Raw genomic sequence first — 15,353 nt, forward strand, 5'->3', positions numbered from 1 at the left:
GGAGAGGAGCAGAGAGAGGGGGACACAGGATCCAAAGGAGGTTCCAGGCTCTGGGCTGTCAGCACAGAGCCCGATGCGGAGCTTGAACCCACAAGCTGTGAGATCATGACCTGAGCTGAAGTCGAATGCCCAACCTACTGAACCACCCAGGCGCCCCTCATTGTAGTTTTAATTGCATTTCCCTGATGACTAGTGATATTGAACACCTATTCATATGTTCATTTGTAAATTTCTTAAGTGAAATGTCTATTCACATCTTTTGCCTAGTTTTTAATTGGTTGGTTGTTTTCTTGTTATTGAGTTGTAAGCATTCTTTATATATTCTGGATACAAGTCCTTTATCAGATGCATGATTTGCAGTTATTGTCTTCCAGTCTGTGGTTTCTCTGTTCATTGGTCTGTTCATGGTAGCTTTTGGAGGTTTTAGTTTTGCTGTAGTCCTGTTTCTCAATTTTTTTCTTTTATAGATCGTGCTTTTGATGTCATTTCTACAAATTCTTTGTCCAGCCAAGGACATAGAGATTTTTGCTGTGGTTTCTTCTAAAGTTTTGTAGTTTTAGGTTTTACATTTAGTTTATGATCTAGTTTGAGTTAATTTTTGTGTGATTTTGAGTTACTTGGTGGAATTAATTGTGTAATATTTCTTTTTAATATTTTATAATAGTTTGTATAAATTAGAATTTTTGTTTCTTGAAAATTTGATAAAACTTGCCTGAAAAATTGTCTGATCTTGGTATTTTCCTTGTGGGAAGATTTAAAAATGAAATAAATTCCTTTAATGATGTATAGGACTATTCTCCCTGAGTAGTTTTGGTGAATATTTTTAGGAATATGCCCATTTTCTTAAATTTTTTAAATTTATTGTTATAAAGTTAATCACTATATTCTCCCTGTCTTTAAATCTGGTTTTATTTGTAATTTTATTCCCCTTTTCATTCCTAATATTACTTACTTTGTCTTCTTTCTCCCTTTCTTTTTGAAAAGTCTGGTCAAAGTTTTGAATATTTTTATAGTCTTTTCAAAGGACTGTGCTTTTTGTTCTTTGTTGGTCCTCTTGTCCTCTCTCTTTTTTGTCTTCTACTTCAATGATTTCTGTTATTTTATTATATCTTTTCTAATTGCATTTTTTCTGGGATTATTTCAACCTCCCCAACTTCTTGCCCATTTAACCCATTAATTTTCAGTTTTTCTTTATTTTACTCTGAGCTTGTAGTCTATGAATATCCAGTGCTTCATTTTTTTAATATAAAGTATTTTCATTTTTATTTAGTTCTAATAATTTATTTATTTATTTATTTATTTATTTATTTATTTATTTATTTTTGAGAGAGAGAGCAGCGGTGGGGGGGTGGGTGGTCAGAGAGAGAGGGAGACAGAATCCCAAGCAGGCTCCGCATTGTCAGCACAGAGCCTGATGCAAGGCTCAAAGTCAAGAACTATGAGATTGTGACCTGAGCCAAAATCAAGAGTCAAATGCTGAACCTACTGAACTACCTGGGTGTCCCTAGTTCTAATGGTTTTTTAAAATTTCCATTATGATTGCTTCTTTCATGAATTATTTGGAATTTTTAAATACCTAAATTATTAAAAAAATTATCTTTTAAAAAAATGTTTTTGTTTTTAAATGTTTATTTATTTTGAGAGAGAGAGAGGATCTGAAGCGGGCTCCAGGCTCTGAGCTGTCGCACAGAGCCTGATGTGGGGCTTGAAGCTACAAACTGTGAGATCATGACCTGAACAAAAGTCACATGCTTAACCAATTGAGCCACCCAGGTGCCCCTATTCTCTGACGTTTTCTGAAACTTGCTTTAAGGTTTAATGTAGAATCAGTTTTTATATATGTTCTAGGTGTGATTGAGAAGAATTATTATTCTCTAAAATTCAGTGCTCTGCATATGAGCATTAAATTAAGCTTGTTATTTGGGTTGTTCAAATCTTTATCTTTACTGATTTTTTTTTTCTCAGCCTGACCTAATAGTAATTTACAGAAGGTTGTTAAAATAGTCTATTATATTGTTGCATTGACAAATTTACCTGTAGTTCTATTTTTTTTTTACTTACTGTATTTTGAATCTATTTTATTATGTTTAACATAACACATTTAGAATTGTCATGTTTCTAGAGAACTGAGTCATGTACTATGGTTCTTCTATGTGGCACTTGTCACTGTTACAGTTGTAGTGTGTGTATGATTAGTTAGTACATGTCTTCCTCATTGGCGAATACATTCCAAGTGGGCAGGGATTATGCCTTTTTATTTTTATTGTTACATTCACAATATTAGTATATGTAGAAGGTTCTTAATAAATATTAGTTGAGAGAATGAATTTATTTTCATTTATTTATTTTTTAACTCTCATACAGTGCTTTTGTACTATAATGCTTTAGTTCCTGGTATCTCTGTCTTTTTTTTTTTTTTTTTTTTTTTTGAGAGAGTGAGCGTGAGTGGGGGAGGCCAGAGGGAGAGAGAGAGAATCTCAAGCAAGCCCCGTGCTGCTTGATCTTATGACTGAGATCATGACCTGAGCCAAAATCAAGAGTCAGACACTTAATTGACTGAGCTGCCTAGGAACCCTTCCTATTTCTTTTATACTCTCTCCTTGAATCTTGGAATAAGCCAAACTTTAGGAATTTTTAATGTTATTGCTATTCTAAGGTGCAGTATTTTCATTTGTATCCCCTTAAAAAATTATCAAAATAGTAATTTAAAGAATATGATATTTCTACTTAATTGATCTTTTATTAATGAACATAAGTGATTCTTTCATTTTAGGAGTTTTTTTTTCTTCTATATTTTTAAAGTTATATATCTCTAATATCTGTATATCTGTATTGTATACTTAAAAATTTGTTGTATATCGCTGTTTAAGAAATCATTCCAAAGTATAGTGGCTAGAAACAACAGGAAATATTTATTATCTCTCAGTTTCTGTGAGTCAGGATTTCAGGAGCATATTAGCTAGTTTTCTGGTTATGGTCTCATGAGATTACGGTCAAGGTATTGACAAGGCTGCAGTCATCAGAAAGCCTGACTGGAGTTGGAGGAGATGCTGCCAAGATGGCTCACTTGTGTGGCTAGGAAGTTGGTCCTGTCTGTTGGCAGGCAGGCTCAGTTACTGGCCACCTGGACCTCTCCACAGGACTGCTTGACTCTCTTCGTGACATGGCAGCTGACTTTCCCTAGAGTAAGTGATCTTAGAGAACAAAGTAGAAATGGCAATGTCTTTATGACCTAGCTTTGGAAGTTACATAGCATTACTTCTCCTGTATTCTCTTACACAGATACGCCTGTTGTAGTGTGGGAGGGGACTAGAAGGGCGTGAATACCAGAGTGAGATCTCTGAATCTTTCTTAGGGCCTGGCTATCACTATTTATGTGTGTTCATATATGTATGTATGTATTTGTGTGTGTGTGTGTGTGTGTGCGCACGTGTGTGTGTGTGTGTGTGTGTGTGTGTGTGTGTGTATGTGTAAGTTTTAAAAAACTTAAAATTATTACCACTCCGTTCTCATAGACTTTGTGATAGGCAGAATTTCTAAAATGGCCTTCCAAAGATGCTCTGTCATAATCCCTGGAACCTGTGAATATGATGAGCTATTATTCCCATTATTATGGTATGTTATATGACACAGTTGACTTTAAGAGAGGGAGATTATCATGATCTACTTCCATGGGCCCTTGAAAACTGAGCTTTCTCTGACTAAAGAAGAAGGAGAAACCAGAAATATTCAAAACATGAAAGTAGAAGGGGCCATGTGAGAACGGATGTAGGTGGCCTCTAGAAGCGGTGAGTAGCCCTCAGATGACAGCCAGCAAGGAAGCAGGCTGCAGCGTAGTGGATTTTGCTCAGCTGACACCTTGATTTTGGCTCTGTGAGACTGAGCAGAGAGCCCAGTCAGGCCCGTCTGGACTGACTGCTAACCTACAGAAGTGTGAGATAAGAAACCACTGTTGTTTTTAGGCTGTGAAGTTTGCGGTAATTTGTTACATAGCAATAGAGCACTAATGTGGTATCTATGGAGGTGTCTAATTGCATTGCACAATCTTTGTTTTTGGTGAAAAGGTCAAACCTAGAGTTGTGGATATTAGGTAGAAGGTAGATCTGGTGGAGGTGAGACGGAGGTCAGGTAACTGGTAGAATAAACTTAGATGAGGCCTGGAGACGATTGAGAGAGTACGAATAAGTCTGGAAACGTTCTGCTGGCATTTTTATAGCTGCTCTTTCCTGACTCTAACTTCAGAATTCCCTGATTTCTTTATCCCCAATTTTGATTTCTGTGAACTTCACTGAATCTGTGTATATGCAGTTATAGCACCAAGATCAAAAGTGGTACTAGAGAAGCACTACTTATGCCAAAAGCAGAAGCCACAGAAGAGAAATCAAAGAGAAACCAACACTGCTGAATCATGGATGGAACTGAACTACAGGGCTTTGTCCCGTTCCCTGAGAACATCAAACTCCTTACTTGTGGAGTTTGTAAGCAGACAATTCTGCATCTGTTATTACTGACTGTTGGTAGTAAAGATATGTTTGAAATTTAAGATTAAAAGTTTACATTATGTGGAGGTCAAACCACATGGAGCTTTCTCATAGGGGATAATGTAGATTAAATCAGTGTTTCTCAATCTTGTTTTCATTTTCTCCCCTAAGGAGCTTTTTAGACACTGCCTTTTTCTAATGAAGTCTTCCTTCCCCATGAGATTTTAATGCCACAGATATACTGTCTACCTGTTTATGCATACTGTGGATGTCTGTGTTTTATACATTAAAAGCATAAAATCTCCCCCCTGTCCCATCAAAGCTAGGTTTCACCCTTGGGGTCAAGATCACCCCTGCTGAGAATGCATAATAAAGATGCTAATGTGATTCAGTAAAATTAAGGTTGTATTTAAAGGGATCACCAAAAAAAGTGTTTTCATATTGTAATCCTGAGAACTGGTCCAAACTCATGTCAACAAAAAGAGCTGTAACATCTGCGTGTCTTCGTTCAAGAGTACCCTTGGAAGAGTAAACCTGTGAAGCACTGCCAAATCTTTACAACATTTAAGAGGGATGATTATCCCCAGATCCTTGCTCTAAATACTAAGAAAGGATGTAACACATTTTTACATTATTGGTATTTCCTGACTCATTTCTCTGCTTTGTTCATGATTTAAGGAGACCAAGCGTCCTCCTTGAGTGGGGCGGTTTTGTTTGAAAGTGACTATTCTACTATCCCAGAAAGGTAGGAGCAGGATGCCAGAGTCCTATTTTGACATCCCGAGTTTTCCTCAGAACAGTTAAATATACAATTCTTTTTCTTTCTTATTGGCAAGGTTAGCTGTGGCCTATAAGATCACAGGAGCTAATAAGGCAGGGTTGTAAACTTAAATGCCTACAAGGGCTGGGCATGTAATAGAGATGCATAAACAGTGAAGTACAAGACATAAATACTTGATTAGTCAATTTTGGCTGCTTACACGGCTTGCAACAGTAGCAGACATTTATTTTTCTTGCTCATGGGTCTGTAGGTTGGCCAACATGGGTCTCATCTCCTTCAAAATATTGTCAGGTTAACGTCTGCTCCATGTGTAACAACAGCAGCAGGATTACCAGGGAGAAATTTCTAATTGGTGTTCCTTGAATATAATCCACAGACATGATTTGTTTATCCTGTCCAGTGTTTTAAAAGGCAAGATAACCAGGCCCGTGTCCTAATACAGGAGTTTAGCAGATGTGGTTGATTGGATCATTGTTCCTAATTCTTTCCTCATTTCCTGATTTAGAAATAAACTTTGGTCTCCATAAAGGTTTCATGGAGTCTTTTATATGGCACAGGTTATATGGTTGTTAAATGAACGATTATGTCCCTTGATACTATTTGATGTTTTTTTTTTTTTTTTTTTTTAACTGTAAAACTTAGGGTACTTGTCATTTTCATGTCCTCCTGTGTTCTTCTGCTCTGGCCCCCTCCTTTCTCTTTTTTCTCCCTTCCCACGTACTTGAAAAACAGCAGTTGTTAATATAAAATAAGAGGGAGTGGTGGAGAGAATCCAAGGGATAAAATCTTCCATATGTTGATGTAAAGTAATTTAAGATCAAGTTTTTTTTTCACAAGGTAAAGTGTTACCTGACCTTTCTGAGATTGTTTGCTTTTGTTTGTTTGTTTGTTTGTTTGTTTTAGGATTTGGAGAATTATTTATTTTTTTAAATGAATTCGGTAGGTCTGAAGACCTAATTATATTTCTATATAATTATAGAGCAAATGGAGACAAATGTTGGGTGAAGGGTGTCATTAAAAAAAATGATATGAATTTTCCACAAGCTCTTTCTCAGATCAGAACCAGGCAGTCCTTAAATTTTCCCTAGTGAAGTATTGGCTTGGCAGATCCCCCATCCTGTTGCCCCCATTTTCAGTGTCAGGAGAGTTAACTTGGTTTTAGGTCCTAACAGGTCCAGGTTTCACATTCATCTCAACCGTTCAGTCTCACTTAAGAGTAAGATAAGTAGGCTTCATTTCTACTTTAGTACAATTAGACTTTCTTTTCTTGTGAATAATTCTCTTTCTCCTTTAAACTGATTATTAATATTGGTGTCCTTGTTCATATTTGGGTGATCTTTACCACTTCATCTTCTTTCAGTTCTTTTACATTTCTCAGGCAGAGTTGCGACTCAGACTTGATATGAAGCTGATTGTACTTTACTGGTGTCTTCTGTGTGTAAATGTGGTATTCACTTTGAGTTTCCAAGAAGCAAATAACTGAGACTATTCTGGTTTGGCATGTTCTCTCTTTCTAACCACCATTGGAGCTGAACCTGGGAACTGAATACAACTTGAAATTTTGTGGTTTGGCTGGTAGAATTCAGAACTAAACTATCTGAAGCTAAAAATTATTAATGTTGAAATGTTTTAACCCACTAAGTAAACCTGAAAAAATAATGAAATTTAACTCCAGTCAACCCATCAGAATTGCATACAACATAAATTTTTTTGAGTCTAGGAAGAGAATAAAAAATATATGAAGAGGATTTGCGATTGCTAAAGAATTAGAATATTCTAATGAAGTTATAGCTTAAAGTAAATGTAGTTATCCAACTTTGAATGCAAAGTAAAAACAAAACAAAACAAACAAACCAGAAATCTTATAATGTTATTCCCATAACATTTTACCTTTCCCAAGACTATACTGAATAGTACCTGAAAATAATGAAGTTGAAAAAATGCCAGTTATATTTGTTTAACTTTTCAGATTTTTTTACATGTTTTCTTTAAAAATGGAATAATAAGAGAATACCTTACATTTTCATGGGACTTGATATGTTAACTGAATGTTTTCATATATATCATTTTAATTAAAATGGTGACTTTTTTACCTTTCCACTAAAAATCACAAAGCATTTAATGGGTTTAAGCTCATTAAATCTTAGAACATAATCTAAAACCTGGCATGTAGATGTATGTGTAGAAAGGCAGTGCTGTATTCTTTCATTAGTTAGCACTCTGAAGAGTAACCATTTTTCATTGTCTAGATCCACATTCAACTTTTGCTGACAAGTTACCTTTCCTCTGTTATCTGACGATTAACTTGATCCATGCTGTCTTTGATAATGCTAAAAGGTCCATGAAGAGTGTTTGGGGCTCTTTAAAACTAGCAGTTTCCAAAGCAGAATATGTAAGATGGTTCATTAGGTTGTGGGAAAAAACTTTTGACTTTTTATTGGTATTTCAGCCTAAAGAATGAAATAAACTTTCATTAGTATTTAATACATAGATTGATAGTGGCATCCTTACTTGGTCTGTCACACTGTCATGTGTCAGGTATAGTCCATGAGGAAATGATACAGAAGGTTGACAGGGACACTTTGCTGTAGCTTTATTTTCAACATACTGGGATGAATTGTAGTTCTACATATACCTAGTTAGGTGGATTTTGGATTTAACTAAGCCAAATCTCACAAAACAGACAAATGACATAAAAAGAACCCTGCAAAGAAACTACAGATTGAAGACCATACTATAATGGGCTAAAAGTGAACCACATGCATAGACAAATCAGAGCTGATGATCATCCCATGACTGATAAAGTGAAAGTTAGTGACAATCTAATTCCATCTGAGAAGACATCAAAAAAAAAATTGAAATTCTGAAGACAATTTGATATATGGAATTATATCCATTATCATTAATAATGAAACTTTCATTATTACAAACCTGTTATTTTGTCCCTTGAAATACTGAGTAATGATAGTAGGAAGCCATCATAATTAAGAAACACACAGGATAGGAAGACAAACTTCTGTAAGTTTTTCAGTGACATTTAAAGTCATGTGATACAGGGGCACCTGGGTGGCTCAGTTGGTTGAGTATCTGACTCTTGATTTTGGCTCAGGTCATGATTCCAGGGTCTTGGGATTGAGCCCTATGTGGGGCTCCGCTCTTGAGTGTGGAGCCTGCTTAAGATTTTCTCTCTCTCTCTCTCTCTCTCTCTCTCTCTCTCTCTCTTCCTCTCCCCCAACCTCTCTCTCTCTCTAAAATAAAAAAAAAAAAATAAAGTCATATGATACTTAAGTCAATATCTAGAAAAACTTCACTAAAATTAATAATAGACATTTAAAAGCCTCTTTTGTGTTTTCTTAATAGTAAAAGACCAAATGTCATACGTTATTAATAACATTAGGAACACAGTGTCCTTCCTTTTAGTAAAATGAATGAAATAAAACATAGGAAACAATATGGCAACAATTTAAATGGATCCTTTTGTGAACAAATACTGTCAGAAGTAATATAGAAATCATTAGAGATGGTTTGAAGCATTAAGGATTAAAACAGATTTTTCAATGTGGGAAGATGCTATGTAAGTACAGAGGTTTCTACCATGACCCAGATTATCATACTAGCTAGATTTTGTTTCAGTAATGAAATACAGGAAGAACTAAATTTTTTGTGTGTGCCATTAAACTAAAGATGGATCAGAGAAGATCTATTCCCTCAAATAAACCTCCTGAACATACAATGTTTATATGACTTCTTGAATATAAATGATTTCTTAGAACATAAAACAGTGTTTATGGGAGAATTGCCTGGGGTAATGCTAATGTTCTGACTCAGGGGTTTAGATTACATATGTGTATACATTTGTTGGAACTCATCAAATGGTAAACTTAAGAGTATGCATTTTACTGTGTGTAAAATTTACCTTACAAGAAAAAAAGAATCATACATGTTAAACTCATGTTAATGATATATATCCTGAATTGTTAGGGGAAAGTATATTGATGTCTCTGACCCGCTTTAAAATGCATGGAAAATACCTGCGATGGAGGGATGCCTGGCTGGCTCAGTTGGTGGAGCATGTGACTCTTGATCTTGGGACTGTAAATTTGAGCTCCATGTTGGGTGTAGAGATGACTTAAAATCTTAAAAGAAAATAATAAAAAAAACCCAACAAAATCTGAGATGGATTCATGAGTGGATGGATGGAGGGATGGATTGATGGATAGATTAGTCTAGTCTAGTCATAGTAATAGTAAAAATGGTATCTAAGTAAGATTCTTTAAACTTTTCTGTTGCATCATCCTTAGGCAATCTGTAGCAACACAGAGGTTGATTATTCAACTTCAACTTCAAGTTGATAACAATGATCAGTGTTGTTGATTTTTACAAAAACCTGACTGGTTAAGTGTGGAATCTCTATAGCACTCTGTAATGAGATGGGGACTGACCATGAAAATCATTTGAATCACAATGCCTTCTTTGGTGATCTCACAACAAGGAGTGTAAAAGAGTTGTTGAATTTAAGGATGGGTGAAGCATTTTTTAAAATAAAAAGACAAGATATGTCAAATTTTCTGACCTTTTTGAAATGACAAGTGGCTAGGCAATATGCTTCATAGCAGATTAAAAATCAACCAACCAACCAGTGGTACACTCTTAAAACATCCCTTCAAAGTAAAAGTAATGTTTTAACAATGAGTAAGAAAATACAAGGAAAACTTTGGTTTGCAAGCATAGTTTGTTCCGGGAACATGCTTTTAATCCAAAGCACCTGAATATCAAAGTGAATTTCAAGAACCATTGGCCCAGTTATGATCACGTGATGTTCGGCGTCATATACTACTCGTATTGCAAGACATTGCTCATTTATTAAGTTAAAGTTTTTTAGAAATATTTGCTTGTCTTGCAGAATACTCGCAGAACAAATTACTCACAATCCAAGCTTTTACTGTAATTGCCTTTTTGAAGGCAGATTAAAATGCAGAGTGTTTTTAAAATCATTGCTTAGAAATATTTCTTTTATGATGTTATTTTTGTTGTCAAAGATATGTGTGTCTTGGGGCGCCTGGGTGGCGCAGTCGGTTAAGTGTCCGACTTCAGCCAGGTCACGATCTCGGGGTCTGTGAGTTCGAGCCCCGCGTCAGGCTCTGGGCTGATGGCTCGGAGCCTGGAGCCTGTTTCCGATTCTGTGTCTCCCTCTCTGCCCGTCCCCCATTCATGCTCTGTCTGTCTCTCTCTGTCCCAAAAATAAATAAATAAAAAAAAAAACGTTGAAAAAAAAAAAGATATGTGTGTCTTATGAAAACTTGGTTATCTGCACACTTAAAAAATTTTAACAGTATTTTCTATACTGTTGAAAAATCTTCCAAATAAAGAGTTTTTATTTTTGAACCAATTGTTAAAAATCTCAAAATGTAGTATCTTTTGATTCTGTTGTAAGAACAATTGATTGACATGAGGAAAGACGGAAATTTATTAGCCAAAGTTCTTTTTTTTTCTTTTTATTTTATTTTTTTATTTTTTTATTTTTTTATTTTTTATTTTTTAATATATGAAATTTACTGTCAAATTGGTTTCCATACAACACCCAGTGCTCATCCCAAAAGGTTATTAGCCAAAGTTCTATAAAAATTTTTGCTATTTGATGGAAGTTACTGAAAAATGAAAATAGCAAGTACAACAAGTAATGTATTTTAAAAATTTTAGCCCTTGCATGTTTGCAATTGTTCCTTTCTCAACTATACAGCCATGGCATTGAAGTACTGAAATGAGTGGAACTTAGGACTTGACATTTCAAGCACTGAATTACAAAATAATTAAAGAATAATATAATTCCATTTGTTATTTTCATTATTATAATTGCGTCACTAAAAGTGTTAAGTTTTTATGAGAATGAAAAGATTTGTATAACTAAGAAATAAGGTATGTAACTATTTTTATTTTTATTTTTTAAAAAATGTTTATTTTCTTCTTGAGAGAGACAGAGAACATGAGCAGGGGAGGGGCAGAGAGGGAGGGAGAGAGAATGCCAAGCAGGCTCCGCACAATCCACATGGAGCCTGACGCAGGGCTCCATCCCACCGACCACAAGATCATGACCTGAGTTGAAATCAAGAGTTGGACGCTCAACCGGCTGGGCCACCCAGGATCCCCTAGTCTAAATTTTAAAACAGTAGTTCTCAAAAGTGTATAACAGCATACGCAACACTTGGGAATTTATTAGAAGTGTAAATTCCCAGGCCACATCCCAGACCTACTGAACCAGAGATTCCTGTTAATAAGCTTGGTAGGCTTATGCTATTCCAATGCTCACTTAAATTTGAGAACCACTGGCACAAATGGTGTAGACTCATGGGTCATCCCTTCTTACTTCTTCCTACTTCATGATGTATCTGGGACAGTTTATTCATATTTGTAGTCTGTCTTAGTCTTAGCTTAGACTTTTTCCTGTCTCCCTGAGATTGTTTTCTCTCCTCCTCTCCTGTTCTTTTCCCTTCCTTTGTGAAAGATTGTGTTAAAAACAGTGTTATTTTCACAAAAGGGATAGTGTTTTGGTTCTTAAAGTTTGTATGCCATAGCCAACGTGACAAATAGTGTATGTTTAAAGGGGATATTTTTAACATTTTCAAATTAATTTTTGTTAACTACTTCTAGTTGACTTGAATATGCATGTATATGAATTTTCCTCTTTTTTTTCCATCTCTATTCTCCTGATTTCACATTTTATAATTGCAGAAAACTTTCCACAAAGTAAAATTTCAAAACACACACTTCCAAGTATGAGTCACCTAGGTTCAACAATTGTTGAATTTTGTTACATTTGTTTTATCTCCCTTTGTATGCACACGCACACACACACACACACACACACACGTGTGTGCGTGCATGCCTTTTTTTTATGCTAAAGCATTTGAAAATAAATTGTATACATCAGCACTCTACTCCTAACTTCTTTACTCTGCAGAATAAAGATCAAAGTAGCTTTTTAGGGGACTAGTACAAAATTGTTCTAAAAGGCTAATTCATGAGGAATGCTAAACCAAATATTAAAGCCTCTTAAATATTTTCAATTTCCTTCCATAAATGTCTTAATGAGGAAAAGATATAGAACTCTTGGTTCTGAATGTATAAATGTACCCTCCAGCGTCTCTCAACCAAAGTTTTTCATCTGAGTTACAGAACATAGAACATGATTTGAAGTGACTGTTTTCTCATTTTTCCCAAGGATAGTACATAACTAGTACCAATCCAGATACACAGAGGAGAAGTTAATTCCTTACATACAATAGATGTATTAAAATGTTCTTTATGAGAACCCAGGTTAGTGGGGCTGTGCATATGGCAAGTTCTTAAAAGAATTTTGCTTTGACTAGCTTGTGATGTTTATTCAAAGAACTTTTTTTTTTTTTTTTTTTTTTTTTTAGATTACAGGCCCACCAGGTTGTGGAAAAACTCAGTTTTGTATGATGATGAGCATTTTGGCCACATTACCCACCAACATGGGAGGATTAGAAGGAGGTGTTGTATACATCGACACAGAGTCAGCATTTAGTGCTGAAAGGTGGGAGATTTTATTATTTTCCATTATAATGCTTAATTTTGTAATTTATTTATAGCACCTAACATTTTCCAACAGGTTAACATTTACCTTTTCTCTGTGAGAACTCAAAATGCTAGATACAGTCTTAAATGAATTTTCCTCTTAAAATTAACCCAGGAAGCAGTTTCTTTTTGTCTTTTCTATCCCTTTGTCATTGGTTTAAGTGGGGTTCCTGGATAAGCTGTGTTTTGCAGAAAGTCAGGAAGAAAGAAGTTTAAGAAACAGGGAGGGATGTAAGTGGAAAGGGGGAAGAGGGAAAATTCATAAAAAAGACAAAAGGTGAGCTGCTTTGTTACTAATTCTAGTTGGAAGTTAGTGAATGGAAAAGTTGGAAATTTCAAAAAAAAATATTTTATAATGTTTATTTATTTTGAGAGAGAGAGAGCGAGCAGGGGAGGGGCAGAGAGAGAGGGAGACAGAAAATCCCAAGCAGGCTATTCCACCCTTGGCATGGAACCCAATGTGGGACTCAAACCCACGAACCACAAGATCATGACCTGAGCTGAAATCAAGAGTCAGACACTTAACTGACTGAGCCACCCAGGCACCCCTCAAAATATTTTTTGATTGAGAAGTATTTCACTTTAATCTTTGTAATAGTATTGTATTAGATATAAAAAACACACTGATAGTGTATTTATGCTTGGAAAGAAAAGATTTCCTTACTTTGGCAAGGACCTTTAACATTCTATGAGAGCATTTGGTTATTTGTGTAATTCTGTACACTTGAAAATAAGTCTGGTCTCCCTCTGACCCTGCTCTGACTGACATTCATGAGCAGGAGTACTTACAGGTCTGGAGACTGATTCAGTTCTGTTCTTTTAGTCAAGGTATAGTTCTTTGAGTCTTTCTGTAACTGTGTCATTATGTGTAATTATGTCATTATGAATCACATCTCTCTCTTACTTCTAGGGATACTAGTTAGAGAGAAGTGTATTCCCTGGCCAGATAAGTTCTAAGTGGATTATTTTTCCTGGAGCTTATTTGCTGTCTTCTACATCTCTTGGTTATCTATTCGAAGTATATGCCACTCATTTGTCAGTTCTATGAGCTTGTGTTATATCTTTGTATCTTCAAAGCCAAATCTAGTGACTGACACATATTAACTGCTCACAAAATGTTTGATAAATGAATGAACTGACAGGTATTACTCTCATATTGTGGAATCCAGACACCTTTGCCTACTAAAAGGATTGAGGGTTCCTTGGGGGAAATGGCTGATACTAGCACTGGCTTAGGAAACTTTTAAGTTGAGTCTGAAACCTCATATCAGGTAACAAGAGAGCCATCAAAGACTACTTAGGGGAGTGTCAGAAGGACTCAGGAATCAACCTGAAGAGGCTCCTGCTGGCTAAAGATGAGACAAATTGACCACCAATAAGAATAATGATGACAGTAGATTAAAACCCATGAAATATGTTTAAATTCATGAGTTTATAATATTATGAAATGAAAAACAACTAATAGATCAGTGTTGGAGAATTCTGGAGAAGCAAATCATTATTTTGAAATGAGTTTTAAAAAAGGAAATCAATCAAACATCTGTTCTTTTTCTGATTTATGAACTGTATTGCTGAGTAGCAAATAGGTCTTTTTTAAAATGTATGTTTGTTTTTGAGAGAGAGAGCAAGCGCATGTGCATGGGAGAGTGGCAGAGAGAGAGGGGGACGGAGGATCTGAAGAGGGCTCTGTGCTGACAGCAGAGACCCCAATGTGGGACTCAAACTCATGAACCATGGGATCATGACCTAAGCCCAAGTCAGATGCTCAACCAACTGAACCACCCAGGCACCCCCAAATAGGACTTTTTATAGGAGTATTCCAGTAATAAATGAAGAAGGAATGATAGAATGTCACCAAATTACACACCCCAACAATTTAATGGTTCTAGGCATTGAATATTGTGGTATAATAAGAAATCCATATCTTTGTCCTGGTTCTTGGCCAAAGACCTTCTAAAACCTTTGGAAAACCTGAGTTTATGCTAATGAAGTGACTCTTGGTGGGCATCTGTATAGTTTCACATGGGAGCTGGTTGCCAATCATGTAATTATAGTGTTGGAGCTTTCAGCCCCACCCATCCCCCCAAACTCTGAGGAAGAGAAAGAGGCTGGTAACTGATTAATTGCCTATGGCCAATGCTTTAATCAACACTGCCTATGTAATGGGATCTCTACAGAAATCTCTAAATGGTAGAGTTTGGAGAGCTTCTGGGTTGGTGAACACATCAACGTGCTGGGAGGGTGGTGTGCCATGTGGTCCTCCCCAGTCTTTTCATGAGTTGTGTCTTTCATTCTTTGTGATAACTTGGTAATAGTAAGTAAAGTTCCTTCTTGAATTCTGTGTGCCATTCTAGCAAATCATCGAAGTTGAGGAGGAGGGGTGTCAGAACTCCTGATTTGTAGTTGCTCAGTTGGTCAGAAGTACCAGAGGCCTGGGACTTGCGATTAGTCTCTCAAGTTGGGAGAGGGCAGTCTTGTGGGTCTGAGCCCTTAAA

The 15,353-nt window shown here is 35.9% G+C and overlaps 1 protein-coding gene across 8 annotated transcripts in view; it reads left to right on the plus strand.

The window, feature by feature from the left end:
- The window catches only part of RAD51B (RAD51 paralog B), a 641,285-nt gene that overhangs the window by 17,396 nt on the left and 608,536 nt on the right, over nucleotides 1-15,353 (plus strand). For all 8 annotated transcript variants that reach the window (XR_006218940.1, XR_006218941.1, XR_006218942.1 and 5 more), the window contains exon 5: nucleotides 12,681-12,817. Coding sequence is in view for 3 of the 8 variants with exons in the window: in XM_042989965.1 (XP_042845899.1) it covers nucleotides 12,681-12,817 (137 nt within the window). In the remaining 5 variants the exon portion in view is untranslated. The remainder of the gene's footprint in view (nucleotides 1-12,680; nucleotides 12,818-15,353) is intronic.

This window comes from Panthera tigris, chromosome B3 (assembly GCF_018350195.1).
Source record: "Panthera tigris isolate Pti1 chromosome B3, P.tigris_Pti1_mat1.1, whole genome shotgun sequence".
Taxonomy (NCBI): domain Eukaryota; kingdom Metazoa; phylum Chordata; class Mammalia; order Carnivora; family Felidae; genus Panthera; species Panthera tigris.